Genomic DNA, 18,492 nt, shown 5'->3' with positions numbered 1-18,492 from the left:
GCCGACAGGATTTAATCCTGCCATCACATGTCACCCACTTGGGCAGGTTTTTGTTTATACTTTGGTGAACAGGGACCACAGGTGCCTGACACCCGGGGTGGAGGGACACGGCTGGCGCTCACCGAGAGGAATCAGAGGAGCAGAAACCCTGGAAAACCCTTTATTTCAAGTGGAACACGTGAGGTTCAGCTTATTCCGTGAAGAGTGCACATGCCACAGGAACGGCTGCGAGCCTGGGACACACAGCCTCCTGTGCACAGCTCAGCCAGCATCCTGCGAGCCTGCGGGGACGGGCCGTGAGAGGGCGCGTCTGGGGCTCCAGCCCGACTGACACCGCTTGGCTGCAAATGGCTCAGGGCAGCGATACATCCACTGGGCTCAGAACACAGCTGCTACACGGGCACGCAGCACCACACAGACATCACTCACTCACAGACACAGATATCTCACAGCAGCTCACGCTCACGTTTAGACCGCTTCGAGAAGCCAGGGCACACGGGCCACAAAGAGGCATTTCCTCCAGCCCCTCTTTCCAGTCTCAGCGCCAACCCGCCAGCTAACCCTGAGCCACCCGAGGACCCAAGGAAGCAGCTTCTGGATGACGTCACAGTCTATACCCACAGAGGAGATGCCTGGCCCACCAGCCCAGGGGGCTCCCGCTGGGGGCAGCGGGACAAAACAAGACTCCCGTCACCAGACGTGTGTCACAGCCGCCCCAGCCCTGCGATGGGACAGTGGGGACAGCGGCTGAGCCACCCTGGCCTCAGCCTGTGCCCCTTACCCTGTCTGGTCACTGGCCACCGGGAAACAAGTCCTGGGCCGTGTTCCAGCACGTCCAGGGGCCGGTCTGTGAGGTCACGGGGAGGAGGGTCTCAGCCTGTGCCATGACCCCCTCCCCGCACACTGGGGGTCCCAAAGGGGCCTGTTCTCGCAGAGACAGTGCTTCTACGGGGATGGCTGGCAGCTGGGCTGCTACAAGGTGGGGCTCTTCTGTCGGCTCAGGGAGTCGATGTAATGAAAAGTGGCCCCCAGAGCCCAGCTGGTCTCCACGTTGTCAATCTTCCGGGTCAACTTGAAAAGACAAGGGGTGGGGGGGTGGAAGGGAGCACGTGCGTGTGAAAGGCGGGCATGTGCTCGCAATGGGTGGGGGCTGGGGACACCGGGGGAGTCCCCACCTTCAGCACTTTGTCCCCCGGGAAGCCGAGTCCGTGAAGCAGCGAGCTGACGTAGGTGAGATCCAGGCACAGGAAGGGGCTGCGCGGCGGCTGGGTCTCCGCCGTCCGGCACACTGAGGGGAAAAGGGCTCCTGGGTGGGGGAACGTGGAGGGGGGGCAGTGCGAGCAGCCAGACTCCACCCCCCTGGGGCACCCACCCCCACCACCACCACCACCCCCGCCGCCAGGCCCTGTGCCACCCGGGGCCTCACTGCTGGTCAGAGCACAGCATAGGCAGGGACTTGAGGCCAACCCAGTGCCCACTGCCTGCCTCCAGGCCCCATCTCTGCACCGTGACCCCCGACACCTCTCCTAGGCGTGGACCTGGGGCTTCTGGGGACTGGAAGCACCCACCAGGCTGGCACAGAACACCCCACCCCTGTTCACGACGGGGACGGACAAACCAACCCACAGCCTCTGCTCGGAACCTTTTCTGGCTGGTGTCTGGGAGACAAACCCAGAGGTGATGAGAACGATTTTTAAAAAGCCTTTTCTGACGGGAGGGAGAGAAGGTCTTTCTATGGAGAAACATACAGCGTTTAACCCCTTTGACCCGCAACTGGGAAAGGCAACCAAAGAGCAGAATCTACAAGCAGCCCGTACACCCGGCCATGGAGGAGTGGGGGGAGTGGCAGCCACCGGGCACACCCCGGGGGACAGCTCTCCGTCCCCGACACTGGACGCTGCAGTGCAGGGGTCCCTGGCAATTGTGAATCTGCTGGGACACTCTGGGGAGTTGAGGTCACCTGAGTCACAGAGAAAGAGTCAGAAAAAGTGAAATCAAGGGAGTCTGTTCCTCACAACACTGGGACTAGAAACGCCTGCCTCCACTGCCCAGGCCACACAGGGCGCGGTGGGCCTGCGGTCTGAGCTAGCTCAGCGACCCCTACACACTCTCACACCCCCGAAGGCTCGTCCGGTCGACAGTCAGGGGCCGACCAGGAGCTCTGGGGCCAGCGCCTGCCTCATGCCTGGGCCAGCGTCCTGCCTCCAGGCCACTCACCGTACTTGGCCGCAGTCTCAAAGTCTCCGACCACAAGGCTGCCTCCCTTCTCTGCATCTGTGGAGGAAACGGGGCACCCAGTCTGCACCAGCGCCGTGGAGCCTAGACGGCACTGAGGCCCCCGGGTCCGCGCCTGGGGTACCCTGGGGGTGGGGGGTCAGATGCAGGCGGCCGCACGTCTGGGCATCGGCGTGCAGACGAGGGTGCCCTGGCTCCAGCTACAGGGAACCTGCAGACCAGGCGGCCGAGGGGCAGCTGCTGGGGTGCCCCAGAGTGAAGGGCCTGGGCCTAGGTGAGGGGTGAGAGGTCACCTTCCGCCTGGACCGGCTGGCTGCCATCCACACTGGGCCCGAGAGTGTAGCCCAGTGGGGCCCAGCGAGCCGGAACCTGACGGCTTCGGTCTCTCCAGGGCGGCTTTCTGTGGACATTAACGTTCTCACCCTTGCCACGGGCAACACGTTCTAATATCCTCAATCTATTTCATCAAAACACATGTCCGGTCATGACCCACTGAAGTGACCTCACAACCCTCTCGAGGGTTTCCAGTTGGTCTGACCAGCACCGGTCCCAGACTCACGATACCGTCTTCTGTCCTGATGGCACCGCGGGCTGGGGAGGGGTCAGGGTGATACCCCCAGGCTCCTGAGGGCAATCTGAGGGGTGGGCTGAGCCCTCCTGCTGGCCTGGGTGCCAGCGGCTGACGATTTGAGAATCACACAGGTGAAAGGAGAATAAACCAACAGCGAGGAAGCCTTCCTGCACTGAGCGGCTCAGAGAACTGACTTATTTATAAAAAGGGGGCCTATTACTCTCTACTCAGTGACACGTCCCCCGCCCTCCCTCTATTTCTATCACCCTGATGTGACTGACGGGCCCTCCACCCGGGGACCCACACCCAAGTCCCTGCACAGCCCAACCGATCCCCACCCTTACCTATGAGGCCCACATTTGCGGCAAGGTCATAATAGTAGGAAAAGGCATAAAAATCCACGTCCTTCACTTCCTCCGTCCTGTGCACTTTGTTTCGGAGGATCTCGGACACTCGGCGGGCGCACAGCTGGTAGAGGCTCCCCGCTGGAGCGAAGGGAGAGCAGACTCAGCGGTCAGTGGGCTCTGGGCGCCTGACCACATAGCCCAGGGTGACTGTGACCTGGGGGTGCTCACCAGCAACTTTTCAGGGGCCACGTGCTGCGGCCAGCTCAAGGGGAGAAACCGTGAGCACGAAAGGTGGCCCGAGAGTGTGGGCCGACCCTGAAGATCACGCGCCTCCAGCTGCCGTGACGCAGCCCAGTGGGTCCACCCCACGCTCACCCTGCCAGCCCTGTGCTGAGCTCGAGTGTGCACTGTCCCACCCCATCTCACCAGCCGCCTGGGTGGGGCCTGCACCTCCCTCCTGTCACAGATGAGGAAGCTGGGGCCTACAGGCAGCGTGCCAAGCTCACAGGGCTGCTCACTGACTCCTTGCTCAGAAGGAGAGCGACAACACAAGACTGAGTCAGTGGACATGGATGCCCACAGCCCACACCTGGACCCAGGTCTGAGCTTGCCCCAGCCCTGCTCCACGTCTGACGGCAGCTCCATTTAGCTCTCCCAGGGCCCTGGGAGCTGCACCCTTGCACTTGGGACCTCATCTCCCTGCACTCTCCCTCGTCTGACCCGTCACACCACCTCTTCCATGTTCCTTAAACATAGCAGCCGCCTCTGGTCCTTTGCATGTGCTGCTCCCTCGGCTTGGCGCTCACTTCCCATTTCTTCATGTCTTGTCTCAGGTATCACCCCATAAGGCCTTCCCTGGTTGTCTTTAGACCGCGATCCCCCCTGGTACCCACAGCCCCCTTCCGTTTATCACTGGATAGTAAGGAACATGCATTTGTTCTCCACCCTGGGTTCCTGGCACAGAGATTGCAAAGCCTTGTAAGACCCTGAGTGGTGAGAGTGAGAGAGGCGTTCTGTGATTCATAATAAGCCCCTTTCAATCCACCTGGGTTGTGCTAATGAGGTGACTCGGGGTGGGTCCTGATGGCTTCAGGATCGGAGCTGGTGATTAGAGGGCTGAAACTTTCAGCCCCACCCCTAAGGGAGTGGGCAGGGGGCTGGGGATTAAGTCAGTCACCAGCAGCCACTGAGTTAATCAGTCCCTCTGCCATGAGCCTTGTATAAACCCTACACAATGGGGCTCAGAGAGCTTCCGGGTTGGAGACACATGGAGGTGCTGCTCCCAGGGAGAAGATGCTCCCGGGGGTAGGGTGCTCCCAGGGAGAGGGGGTTGCTCCCGGGAAGGGGGGCTCCCAGGAAGAGGGGGGCTCCCGGGGAGAGGGGGGCTCCGGGCGCCCTCCTGACATGCCTGCCCTGTGCCTCTCTCCCGTTTCACTGTTGCTCAGCTGTATCCTTGATAAGAAACCAGTGATAGGAACATGTTCCCTGAGCTCTGTGAGTGCTTCCAGCAAATTATCAAATTTGAGGAGGAGGCCGTGGGAACCCCTGATTTGTCGCCGGTCGGTCAGAAGAATGGGAGGCCCAGCACTTGCAAAGGTCGGGGAGGGCCTCATCTGATGGGGGCTGCACTGACTCTGGAAGTCAGAGTCGGAATGAAGTGAATCGCAGGACACCCTGCTGCTGCCAGAGAACTGGCCGCTGTGGGAAAACCCCCACACGTTTGGCGTCAGAAGTGCTGTGAGTAGCAACAGCCCTGTCACCAGAGGCAAACCTCACGCCCACGTGCCCAGCTTGGACACAACGTTTCAGCATCTCTTTTAGAAGAAACTCAGAGCACAGAGCCACGGGACCCTGTGGGTGAGACAGGCCTGGGGCTCTGCGGCCTCTCCCGCCCTCGCCGGAGCACAGGCGGCGGGTGTGGGAGGAGAAGCCATTTCCCACAGAGCTGCCAGGCCCACAGCCACGCCTGGCTGTCTGCTCGAAGCCGAGGGACGTCCAGATCCTCCCTCACCGGAGGCTTGCTGGGAAATCGGGTCCCTGGAAGAGCGGCAGACAAGGGAGCCCTGTGCAGGGACCCCGCAGGAGCCGGGGGTTCCAGAACCATATCCGGCTTATGGGCAAGTACACACTTGTCTGAGACGGAGGCTGGATGGTCCCCCTGCTTCTCTGAGGTGTCCGGAGGGAAGGGGCTGCCGTCGACCCTCACGAGCCACCCACGGAGGAGAAACGTGCCGTACCTGCCTCCTGTCCTGACACCCTGTACGTTACTTCAGCGTGCTCCCACTCTCCTCTGAAACCGGGAGACAAACAAGGGCTGACCAACTCTGCTCCATCCTCAGCTGAAACGGAAAGAGACAGAGGCGGATAAAGAGCACTGACCGTGGTGGGGTGAGGGCAGGCCTGGAGCTGAGACGGGGCCCGCTGAGGGGAGGCCGACAGCACTGAGTGTCTCAGGTCAGCACCGAGGGCCTCGGAGGGTCAAGGGAACACGCTTCCTTTTTGCCGCGGGATGGACTTGCGGAAGCGTCCCGAGTCAGCTTCGGGAGGCGGAAGGCCCAGCAGAGCCACTCCCAGCTCACGGCCACAGAGGGGCTTCGGGGTTCCAGGCAAAGCTCATGACAACCCCAGTGGCTCCCCGTGGGGCAGCCTCCAGGGCCCCAGGACGCCAGTCCTCGGGGACACGCCTCCTGGCGTCCTGCAGAGTGGGTCCCTGTGCCCGCCTGATTCTGGCCTGGGCCCACCTGCACCAGCGGAACGTGCAGGACACAAGGCCGTGGGACTTCAGGAGGCTTTCCTTCCTCTGGGCAGCCAGGGAGAACTGCAGGCTGCTCTTCGGGGTAGAGGCCAGACACACGCCCAAAATGCCACCTCACAGGACCCCGGGGACCCCAGCAAAGGGACCGCCGAGTGGATGCCTGTGCAATCCTGAGATAAGATGACTGCTGTTTGCAACTACTCAGGGCAGTGGGTGGTCTGCTGAGTGACAACGGCTCACACGGTGGGAGACGCCTCCCTGGGGCAGCGAGGGGTCTGCACCCCTTCTGGCGGCTGTCACAGCCCCACATGAAGACACACAGCTCCCCGCCGCTCTGCCGGGTCGGGGTGCAGGAGGGACAGGACCCTGAGGCCGGCACAGACGGGCAGGTAGGTGCCTGCCATCCTCCACTGGCTAGCAAGTGTTTTCTGGCCCAGAGTGTGGTCGTGGGTGTTTCTGAGACATGGACGCGTTTCTGGTTTGCAAAAAAGGGGCCACTGTTACGAGGTTAAACAGCAGGATGTGTGTGGAAAACAATTCCAGTGGAACAGTCCCGCTCTGTCAGAACAGCCAGGCCCTGGAAGAGGCAGCGGAAGTGCTGGGCCGGGGGTGTGCGTGGCCGAGAACATGCTTGGGCTTGCGCACGTCTGACCGAGGCCTTCGAGGGGACAGGCCGAGGCGGCCTCAGAGCAGGGCCCCCGCTCGCCTCGGGCATGTGGTCCCCTGAACGTCCCAGGGGCTCGAGCGCCTGCCAGCAACACCTGGCTTGTCCCAAGCCAAGCACGTCAGGGCAGGATGGTGCAGAGGGCCTGGGAACAGACACAGGCTTCGTCCCCAAATGCCACGTCTGGAGGAAGGCAGAGCCCGTTCCAAGTCCCCTCGAGAGCAGAAGAACACAGGGGACATTCTCAGGAGCCAGAACCTCCCCTGAAGCCCCCCTCGGAGCCCCCCCACTGTGCACCCAGTGATAAATCCTCACAAACAAGCCAACTCCGATCACACCCAGTTCCTTGGGTTCCTAAGAACCCCCTGCAACTCGGTGATTCAGAAACCGCTTCACTAGCATCTTTCTTTAAAAGTAACTGAGAAGGTCTTCAGGGGCCCACCAACAAGGTCTGGGGGGGTGCCCTCTGGGGCTCCTGAGTCCTGCTGGCCGGGAGGGCTCTGAACACTGCACCCCACTCACCAGGCTTTCCCTCCTCGCCGCCTAGAACCGCCAGCCGCGCCGACATCAAGCCGAGCCCCAGGTAGCTGCGGAGAGAGAACCCAGGTGAGCGGAGGCCTCCCTCAACTCCGCCTGCAGCACGTTCACCAGCCTGGATCCAAAATGTGGGGGGAAGGAGGAAACCAGGGGCAAGGCAGCAGCTTCCTGCTTCTTCCAGGAGCTCCCTCAGTGGGGTTCAGGGCATCCAGCTCCTCAGCTCAACAGGGAAGGCTCTTACTTGGTGGGAGCTCGTCCAGGAGCTGTGGACACCGGCAAGGACGACACACAGGTCCCCAGCTTTATGGTGTGGACGGGCCTCACGGAAAGAACCTATTAAAGGCGCCACGTGGCAAAAAAGACGGCCCAGAAACTTCCTGCACCATCTGTGGACCCTTCCCCACTTTCCCAAAAACCTCTTCCAAGGCAGAAGAGAATAAGTACAAAAGAAGAAATGTAATCTTACTACAGGTGAATTAAAAAAGGAAGAGGAGGAGGAAGAAGAGGAAGAAAGAAGGAGGGAGGGAGGGAGGGAGGGAGGGAGAGGCTGCAGGGGGTTCCACAGCAGGGATTTTGGGACCAAGTCTATGGCCCAGCACCCTGGTCGCTCCCCAGGCAGGAGGCGGACGCTGGGGGAGGCCTGCAGTGCTAATCTGAGCCACATGCCTGGACAGTGGACCTCTCCACGCTCAGTCCTGAAAACAAACCTGTAGGAGTAGAGCCTGTAGGTCCTATTAAACATCTGGAGGGACGTGAGGAAGCCGGGTGGGGAGGTCTGAAGGGTGTCCTGGGGAAGAACACAAGGGTTAAAGCACCCTTCCTGCTGGCCTTTATAAAAAATTGTCCCCCACTCCCTCAATTCATTTGAAAGAACAGGGATATTCACAGATGTATTCAATTAAATTAGCCTTTCATCAAATCACATGCTGGGAAACAGCTTGGAGCAAGCAGTGAAACACTTTGTCTTTTCTCTTTTTTTTTTGGCTGTACCAAGAGGCCTGTGGGATCCTAGTTCCCCAACCAGGGACTGAATCCACACCCCTTCCAGTAGAAGCGTGGGGTCTTAACCACTGGACTGCCAGGGAAGTCCCGTGTCTTTCCTCCCTGTGAGTAAAATTTACCCATTCTGGGAAATACGGCCCAACCAGAAGAGTTATGCGTAAATTTAAGGCTATTCCATTAATGCTAAGTTTTATATTTATATATTCATTTTTTGACCATGCCACGCGGCATGCGGGATCTTAGTTCCCCAACCAGGCATCGAATCCATGCCCCTTGCACTGGAAGTGCAGAGTTTTAACCACTGGACCGCCAGGGAAGTCCCAAGGCTCTTCCATTAAAACTAAAAATAATAGTTAATAATTTAAAAAGTGGCAGATGAGGAAAGTACTTTTTAAAAACAGCACGCAGTCTCAACTGGAAACGTTTTCGTGTCGCTTGGAACAGCGGTCCCCAGCCTTGTTGGCACCAGGGACTGGTTTCGTGGAAGACAAGTTTCCCACGGACAGGGAGATGGTTCAGGCAGTAATGTGAGCGATGGGGGGCGGCAGATGAAGCTTCGCTTGCTGCCTGCCGCTCACCTCCTGCTGTGAAGCCCGGTCCTACCACTCCGCAGCCTGGGGGTTGGGGACCCCTGCCTTAGAACATCCGTCCTGAAAAGGCCTGAGGCTCTGTCCCATGAGTCAGACTCCGGCCCCTCCCTGGAAGCCCTTGCGGGGGGGGGGGTGGGGGGTGGGGGGGGGTGGGGAAGAACCCACCCCACACCCTCTGCCCCAAGGTCTCCAGGTAGTATCTAGTTTATCACCCCGCTGAAGACCAGATTCCTATTTTCTTTTTTCCAGGCAGAGTTAAAATCAAACTAAGAAGCATTTACCGCGGGTGATCTGACCCTCAGGAGAGAAGCTGAGTGCACAGACCTCCCCCGGGGCTGAGGCTCCCCCCACGGTGCAGGTGGCCTTTGGGGCGGCGGCAGGTTACCTCGAATCTCGGGAGGAAGGTGATCTGGGTGGATCCTCCGCCCAGGTCCAGCATGCCCACGTTGCTCCTCCCGGGGGTCTTCAGACTGCCTGCAGCACCGAGAGTAAAATCCACACAGCAATGCCCGTTAGTAAACAGAACAGCAGAAAAGGGGAGGTTACAAGCCAGGCCCTTCCGTGGAAAGAGAACAAGACAGACAGAAGCTGTGGCCACTTGAAAATGTCCATGAGCATTTGGGGGGCATGAAGGACAGCTGCCCCGGTGGTGGCTTTCATCTGAACAAAGGACAACCTGTGCTCCTGGGGCCTGGGCTCCTGATCTGTCATCTGACATGGCTCCCCATCCCCGGGGCGGCAACTCCTACAGGAAACTTCCTTCTTTCTCATCCATCTGTCAGACACACTGGTCTTGTCCATAATTACAACAAAGGGACAAAAATCCACACCCTGAGAGTAATCTAAGAAAAATGACTCCTTGCCACCTGTTCCCTGTTCTACCTACAGCAGGACTTCAATTATAAGGTGATCAGCATTCGCGTCATATCCAATATTGACTAATGTGACTCAGGGCTTCTCTCAGGAATGAGGACGGTGGCCAGGGGACGCCGCCGTGGGAGCAGAGGCAGAGCTGAGCCTTTGGAGAAGGACCCCCTGCATCTCCAGCATCAAGCTCAGTGCCCGCCCCACCCATCCCGACACCCTGCTTCGGGTCAGCAACCCGAAGGGGTTATTTTAGAGTGGAAATGAGGCCCCTGCTCTAAAGACCTGTGTCTGTGAACTGCTGGCTTTATGATGAAGGGAACCCACCTGTTAGGAAGTTCACGGTGATCCACGCGGAAACACCTGCAAGAGAGGGTGACAAACAGCATCTGAATCACCTGAGATGCTGTAAACAGCAATGGGGACTCACGACAGCTTTCCGATTTCAGGAGCACAGGGAGGCCACTTCCTCACTACTCTCATCCTCCAGATCAGCTACAGAAACGGGCATCACTCACAGAACCATCCAGCTGCTTCTGGCAGATGGCACTAGAAGACACCACACTAAAAATCAGCGTGCTCAGCCAAATTGTCACAACTCTTGGTCACACTCTTTATCAACTGCCTCTTTCTGGAAGAGGTGGGATGAGAAACAAACGTTCCCTTTCCCTCCGCCCAAACAAGCTCTTAAGGTCATGTTTAAAGTCAGGAGCTGGTAAGGAACCTTATGAAGTGACTCTCCCTTAGAATTAATGCAACAGCAACGTTCTAACGCATCAGCAACTGGGGATTCTCTGTAAATGCTCTTAAAACAGAAAAGATGGGATTTCCCTGGTGGCGCAGTGGTTGAGAATCCACCTGCCAATGCAGGGGACACAGGTTCGAGCCCTGGTCCGGGAAGATCCCACATGCCATGGAGTAACTAAGCCCGTGCGCCACAACTACTGAGCCTGTCCTATAGAGCCCGTGCGCCACAACTACTGAGCCTGCACTACAGAGCCCGTGTGCCAAAACTATTGAGCCTGCGCTCTAGAGCCTGTGAGCCACTACTACTGAGCCTGCACACCACAACTACTGAAGCCTGTGCGCCTAGAGCCCATGCTCCACGAGAGAAGCCACTGCAGTGGGAAGCCCGCGCACTGCAACGAAGAGTAGCCCCCACTCACCGCGATGAGAGAAAGCCCAGGCGCAGCAAGGAAGACCCAACACAGCCAAATTAATTAATTAATTAAGTTAAAAATAAATCCGAAAAGATGACTTGTTTTCAGAAACGCCATATATGCCAGGCTTGGAGCCAGTCACGAGGAGAATGTCTCTATCACTGGCCCCAAGAATACAGTGCTCTGAGACGGTCAGACTGCGGACTGGGGTGGGACCGGCACTTTGATGTCTGTGCCTCCAAGCAGGGAAGGCTCCCAGCGCACTGCTGACAGCAGCCCCGCACGCAGCCCGCCTCGAGGGGCAGCCTCATGGCACATGGCGCTTCCGGCGACTACCTTCGTCCGTCCCGTTCATGATGGAGACACAGTCGGCCCCTACGAGGAACGGCGACGCCTCAAACACTTCTTTCACCTAAATGTAAAGAGAGACAAGCCTTTATCGTTTAGAATCTAAACTCACAGTCCCAATCACTGCCCTGCTTTAGGACAGGACACGAGGGGTGGGAAGCCCCACAAGGCGGATCCCAGCCCTGGGCTGCCACGTGGCCTGGTGGGCACGTTCCTGGGAGAGGACCTGGCACAGGGGAAGCGAAAGCGGTGAGCAACTGTGTTTGGCTTTATTTCCTTCTCCATTTTTTTTAATAGCAATTATTGATACATAGAAACTTCAGTACGTCTGCACTTGTGTCCCACAATCCAACTTGAGCATGTGAAGGTATTCAGTAGTTTTTATAAGGGACCTTGACAAACCTGCAACAGTCTGTCATTTAGCAGCTAACAGGTTCAGAAACAGTGCGGAGGAGGACTACTTTGCTGAGAACACTTTCCCTGATTCCTGATGGTAAGAACCCTGCAAGCACATGTCAAAGACAGGCTCCAGAGCCGCCTGCAGGGAGGTGCAGGGCTTGCGCAGGCAAAAAGGGGCCTCCTCAGCAGTCACATCTGAACATCAGACCAAGAGCGGAGCCTGCACTTCCCACGGGGACGGCTGGCTTGAGCCGAAATGTCAAGAATTCAGGTCCCACGGCCTTAGACTCTCGGCAAGTTCTTGGATGGAAGGAAGCCCTTCAAAAACACAATATATTTTTAACACCAACTTGTTCTTTTTATAAAACAGATTCATTCTAGAAAACATGAATAGCTTTAAACATCCTGAGAAAGAAAGCATCATTCATCCACAACCCCTCCACCGAAGGCGACACTGCTAACATTTCGACATGCTTCCCTCCTTGGGGAGCTTCTCCGTGGCCTGTCTGCCTGCTTGGACGCGGGCTGATGTTCCATGTTTTCAGTTATCTCAAGTCACCCGCCCCGGGGTAACTGGATGAGCTCACCTTTCGCAGTAACTTCTGAGCCTTTTCTCCTGGTAACAGACGTAAACCAGCTGTGGCCTTGAGGACCAAGGGGGTGGCCTTCCAGAATTCAAAGGGTATGTCCTGTTTAGCAATGTCCAGTAACTCCTGAATTCCCTGGGTGCTCTGTGAACATGGTGGGTAGAGCAGGGTTTGCACTCAGCGTGCAGGGGTCACAGGTGCTCCCCACCCTTTCAGTTTTATTAATTTATAAATGTATTTTTTCTAATTTTCCAAATCAGCAGAAACAGCGACTCAAGTGGTGCAGGCAGGAGCGTGGGGCGGACCCTCGGCAGCGGAGCGGGCCAGGGTTCTACGCGCCTGGCAGCCGGAACCCCGCCAGCCCTGCCACCAGCCCCGAGCAGCCTCAGACGAGCTGCGACGCCCCTGGACACCATGAGTGAATTCTGGGGTCCCTCACGGCACTAAAACCCATGAAGAGCTACACCGAGGAATCACTTCACCTGCCGGAATGCTGAGCTCTCCATGCTGGACCAGGGCCTGTGGGGGGCGGGCTGGGCAGGGCGGGGGACGACTGCTGTGAAGCCTCGCCAGGCCTGTGGAGGGTACGATGCTGGGGGGGGGGGCGTTTAGAAATGCCTGTGGGGGACACGTGTGCCTCTCACTCAGAAACCCCCAAGAGTTCACCCAGGCGACGCCCTGGCATGTGAGGGGAACGAAGTGCACATGAGATGACACAGAGCAGCCTTTCCCAAACCGTGAGGAGCGAAGGGTGGCGGGGGTCACCTGCAGGCCCTCCGGAGGGGCTGGCTCTCCAAGTGCAACGTGCACACGCACGGCAGGACAGAGCACTCTACTTCCTGACGGGGCACCGTCTCCAAGGCACGCTGCTCAGCAAAGCGCATACAGCGTGAACGTGCTCCACTGTGTGTGTAAATAGAGGGGACGAGAACACAGAAGGACAGTGAGAAACCAGGGACACTGTCCTCCTGGAGGAAGTGGGAGGGGTTCGCTGTCCGCTGGGAAGCTGTACCAGTCACCCCACCTGAATGTGTGCTGCCTGCCTGAACGAGTAAGACTTAAAAAGCCCCATGAGGGGCTTCCCTGGGGGCGCAGGGGTTGGGAATCCGCCTGCCAAGGCAGGGGCCACGGGTTCAAGCCCTGATCCGGGAGGATCCCACATGCCGCAGAGCCACAACTACTGAGCCTGTGTTCTACAGCCCGCGCGCCACAACTACTGAGCCCACGCGTCACAACTACTGAAGCCCGTGTGCCTAGAGCCTGTGCTCTGCAACGAGAAGTCACCACAACGAGAAGGCCACACACCGCAACGAAGAGTAGCCCCCTCTCTCTGCAACTAGAGAAAGCGTACGTGCATCAATGAATACCCAATGTAGCCAAAAATAAAGATAGATAGATAAATAAATTTATAAAAATAAATAAAACGCCCCATGAGTTTATTCCAAGACATATCATTTAATCAGGTTTAACCTCTAGAGTCACTCATTTCGATTTGTTTTCAATTTGTTTCTTAACCAAGTTACAGGAAAGCAAGGCCACGACCTCACTGTCTGGGATCAGGATGCATCTGTGGCAAGAATGCTGCGTCAGCTTCTGATTTAAGACGTGCCGGGGCCAAAGGAACCGACAGCTGCATGAGGGGCTGCTCTCGGGAGCCCCCTGGAACACAGGTGCCCTGTGTCCATGCAGCTCAGAAGCGTAAACGCCACCAACTTACCAACGTCACCATTTGACGGTTCAGCTAAATTTCTTTTACACTTATTTGGTTCTGTGGATTTTGCATAATACATTTTTTTTGACTTTAATTTTTTTAGTAAACATTTGTCATCTTCAGAGAAACCGAAACAAAAAAAAGTTAAACTTTCAAATAATGCTTTTTCTAAGTTTGTAGCGTTTGTGCTTTTAAATCACACCGTAACTTCTGGGCGGCATGCGGGCCAGCTGGGGGATATATGTGGTGTGTGTGTGTGGTGTATATGCATGTGTGTGCTGTGCATGTGTGGTGTGGTGTGTATGTGGCGTGGCTGTGTATACACGTGTGGTGTGTATGTGTATACATGTGCAGTGTGTGTGGTGTGGCGTGTAGTATGTGGGGTGGTGGTGGGACCTCCCACGGGTGCCAGTGTCCTCCATAGACTGTCCTATGCAGTGAAATGTCCCAGGTCGGCACAGCAGAGACGCTGCTCTGGGAGGACAGCTCTGCATCTGAGAGAAAGAGAGTCACTTTAACAAATCGACAGAAGGCAAATTTGATGAGCAAAGAGAGACGAGAGAGCACTGTTACCTTATCAACGTCATCAGCATAAGCAGAAAGGCCTGGCTTCAGTGCTTTGAAGGTTTCATGGGTCAAGGTGGGAGTTTCTAAAAGAAAATCATGTTTTAGAACAGGTACAAGTGTGAATACAAACACAAATACATGAATCTATACAACTATGAGGAACCACACTTTCCAGGCAGACTTCTGAAAACAGACCTTCATTGTTTCTCATCTAAACTCTGCCTCTTTAGTTTGGCTACACAATGAATATTCTACTTAATATTTTGGCCAGAACTTTTCCTATTTAAAAAAAAAATCAACTTTATTGAGGTATAATTTAAATACCAAAAACTACCCATTTAAAATGTTAAATTTTAACATAGTTAATTCTTGCTGATTCAACAGATAGAGAAGCAGGGAATTCCCTGGTGGTCCCACGGTTAGGACTCTGTTCTTCCACTGAAGCGGGCGTGATTTGATTCCTGGTTGGGAATTAAGACCCTGCACGCAGCAGCGTGGCCAAAGAAACAAACAAACAAAAAAAACAAACAGAAAAAAACCCAACAGAGGAGCGGGGCAAATGATTCCAAACTGCAAATGTGAAAATCATTTTCTTAATTCTAGATAGGACGCGTTATACATTCTAATACATTCTATTCTATACATTCTATTCTTTTTTTAAAAAAGAATATTTCAGCCTTCTTTTTAAAAATTGAGTGTTTTAGATTATTAGGGGTCTGGACTCATGTGCTTACAGCAAGGGAGAGTATTCCCAGGCACACCGAGGCCAAGGGGTGCTGTCCGAATGCAGACACATAGACCAAGGAGGAAAAATCAGCAACAAACTTGCTGTAAGGAGGTCTCTCCAAAGAAAACACGCCGGTTCATGGCTACTGAAGGATTACATGCCAACACGTTGCCTTAAACTTAGCTTCAAAACCAATTTTGGAGGTAGGTTAAGTCCAGCATATAAATATTTAACTATTATAACAAGTTTAAAAATAAAGCAGATGAAAAGTAGATAAACGTGCCATGAGAGGTTTGAAGAGACCTACTAAAGGCATCCGGAACACTAGCTCAGTTAAACGCCCAGAAGGGTCAGCGCCGAAGCAGAGGGGAGGGACCCCAGCTGTGAACACCGACCCACAAGGGGTGGAGGGGGGACTGGGCGGCGCTGGGGGTCTCCCCAGGGGAGAAGCCCGCTGGTGAAGATGCCCAAACTCCACCCTCACTCCTCCTCAGCACCCCCCTGGGAAGCCAGGCCCACAGGCTCTGGTCCCAGCTTTACTCTCACTGAGGCCACTGCCATCTGTCACCCTTGTTGCCTGGCCCCACTGGGCAGTTCCGTGTTGGCCTGGACTCCGGGTCTCTGATCATGTACCTGACTTTCCTGGACTCCCCGCTCCCAGTGGTCTGAACCTGGGGCTACTTCCTTCCTTAAACTCACCCCTGGCCTAAGTCATGGTCCTAGCCACCCAACCGGCCTGGGACGCTGGGAGGGGACAGGCCACCCCAATGCCTTCTGGGATCTCAGCTGCCCTTAGGTGGTCACCAGATGCCAGTGCGAATGAGGACATCTGGGACTCCTGGGCAATGGCACTGGCGACAGGCTCCCCGGGGAGTCCCAGGCCGGGGATCCAGCCCGCCCTGAGGGCCCATGCTTTGCTGTGTGACGGAGGACAGGGGAGCGCGGCCAGGGCTTCCTAGCCGGTACCTCCGGGCTGCTGGCTGAACTGGAAGACGTGCACTCGGGTGCCAGTGCTCCCCGCGTCGAACATGATGCCGTAGAAGACCTCAGGCCCGCGGGCAGCTGTCCCCGGGCGACTGCGGGACTGCTGGCCCCTCCGGGCCCCCGTGGCCACCTCGGGGATGCCGAGGAAGGCCTGGGGGGCGGAGGCCCAGTGCCACTTGATGTAGGCGACGCAGATGAACAGGCACACGAAAAGCCCCAGCGGGTACGCCACCTTCGTCACCCTCAGGTTCCCACTGTTTGGTACTTTTCTCATTTCCTTGTCTGCTGAGGACCGTGCCACAGAGGCTGGTGGAATGGGAGGAGAGGCAGGAAAAACCCGTTAGGCTGCGAGGTTCTAGGGCAAGTCAGACATCCCTGCGCCCAGGGACGAAAAGTTCCTTCAACCAGAACTTTGTCCACAGGTCTGCATTTTTCCTGTGGAGTCAGATGTTTCATTTGATCCTCAGAATGCTTCTGGAAGGTGGAATCCCCATTTTGCAGAAGAGGAACTGAGGTTCGTAGAGACTAGACAACCCGTCCAAGGCTGTCGGTCCTGCAGGTGCTGACCTGGGCCACAGCCCCACAGCCCGAGCATCCCCTCTAGGTGCTGGTCCAGGCAAACGGCTCTAAACTCGCTGCTATTTTAAAAGCCACATGGGCATGGTGTCCCCAGACCTTTCAAGGTAACCGAGATGTATATGCAGTCCATTCTCTCCACTCTCCCTTTTTCTCCCATGTTGGTAACTTATATTTAAAGGTTTAAGATCCTGTCCCTTGGGGACTGCAGAGCCACAGACAGATCAGAGAAACGGCTCATTCTCCTGGGAGTTTCACAACAGATACCTCTTGTCATTCATATACATGTTCCTGCCGAGAAGGAAATAATGCCCGTGTGCTTTCAAAGCCCAGAGCAAAATAAATCAATTCAGCACCCTTATTTTTGGTTCAATGCACCCCAAAATGGAGGCACTTGCTCAGCAGAGGCACTGGACGGGAACCCAAGACTTCAGAGGACGAGAAGCGAGGCGCCTGGTTCTCGGGGCTCCCACTACCCTTGGGGACGTCCACCATCTGTCCACAGTGTGGGAGGTGGAGTGGACCGTCCCAGGGGGAGGGAGACAGGCACGTGCCGGGTGGGAAGCAGGGCGAGTGTCTGTGGACCAGAGCCCTGGGGGTGTGTGGGCCTTGCTCAGGACACAGGGATGGTGGCGGGGAAGGAGGGCTGGAGGACAGCGAAAAGGCCCTCACAGGGGAGGGGGAGCGGGGGCCGGGCCTAGAAGCGTAGGGGCAGCCTGTGGTGGCCTCACGCCAACCCCAGGCTGTCTGGGGGTAGGAGAGACGGAACAGTGGCCCTTGGGGGGAATCCAGCCCTACAGCCACACCTGGATGCCTGCAGCCCCCTGGAGCACTGTCCAAACCTTGGGCCAGCCCTGTGCCCCTGCCAGGGGAGAGGCCCTCCCAGAGGCTCACCATCCAAGCTCGGACGGGGTGGGGGGACAAGACAATGCACCCCTCCCTGAGCACAAGGGGCCTCAGGGAAGGCTCTCTCAGCAGCTCCCTCCCCAAGACTCGTCCTCCCCAGCCCCAGCTCAGCCTCACTTCACTCTCAGAATAGCATCATACCCCTGCCCAGGCCTGGCCCCCATCGGCCTCTGTGCTTAGTATCTACCTCCCTTGGCTCTGCTCAGGTGGGCCGACCTGGTCCTCATCCCTAAGCCTCAGCTGACAAGCTGTCATCCCCACCTTCCCTGACCACCTCCACCCACTATGTGCTCCACGACTCCCCGCCCCCTCCTGACCAAGCACCACCATTATCTGTGATGATGATGAGTCTGTGGGATTTGTTCCTGAAGGTCTGTGTCCCCTCAAGGCCATCAGCCCCCGAGCGCAGGGACTTAGCCTGTCTTGCGCTGCTACAGCAGTCTGGAACACAGGCCTTTATCTAGGACAGCCTTAAATATTCTGGTTTTTTTTTTTAAGCATCCTATTTCTTTGGTCCTTTATCCACACCCCTGCAAAACCTACCCAAAATGCTATGCTCACTGCCGCTCTGAAACCTGCAGCCGGAGGCTCCTCCTTTGTGTTCCTTGGTGCTCTCCACTCTCATTCCCTGAGTAAGCTGCATGTGGAGTTGTTCATTTGTGTCTCCCTTCCCTCTGGTGAGATGGTACCTCTCTGGAAGCAGGGACCAGCCCAGTCATTCTGGTCTCCCACCCATGACACAAGGCCAGAGCCCAGCAGCTGCTCAGCCATCGCTTGCTGGTGAAGAAAGCGAGCTGATGACATAGCAGTTCACCAAGAGGCATGGATGATGCTTCAGGACCCATGTGATGGCCATGTGGGATGGGGCAGGAGACAGCAGTGACCAGGTTTTCTACACGTCGAGTTTGAAATGACAGCGGGACATCAGTCAGAAACAGAACTGAGCCTTGTGAAAGATGACA

General features: G+C 56.5%; 1 protein-coding gene across 1 annotated transcript; it reads right to left on the bottom strand.

Annotated features, from left to right (window-relative positions):
- Positions 1-972: 972 nt before the first annotated feature.
- Positions 973-16,322, bottom strand: ENTPD6 (ectonucleoside triphosphate diphosphohydrolase 6). The gene is made up of 13 exons (XM_065893256.1): positions 16,031-16,322; positions 14,344-14,420; positions 12,060-12,203; positions 11,062-11,137; positions 9,893-9,928; positions 9,087-9,175; positions 7,817-7,896; positions 7,095-7,159; positions 5,391-5,492; positions 3,151-3,291; positions 2,218-2,274; positions 1,176-1,288; positions 973-1,071 (listed from the first exon to the last, which is right to left on the bottom strand). Exons 1-13 carry the CDS (start codon positions 16,320-16,322, stop codon positions 973-975), a joined length of 1,371 nt encoding a protein of 456 aa, XP_065749328.1.
- Between the last annotated feature and the right edge of the window lie 2,170 nt (positions 16,323-18,492).

The sequence above is a fragment of the Phocoena phocoena genome, chromosome 15, assembly GCF_963924675.1.
Source record: "Phocoena phocoena chromosome 15, mPhoPho1.1, whole genome shotgun sequence".
In the NCBI taxonomy this organism is placed as follows: domain Eukaryota; kingdom Metazoa; phylum Chordata; class Mammalia; order Artiodactyla; family Phocoenidae; genus Phocoena; species Phocoena phocoena.
This window is presented reverse-complemented; position numbering and strand designations above follow the sequence as displayed.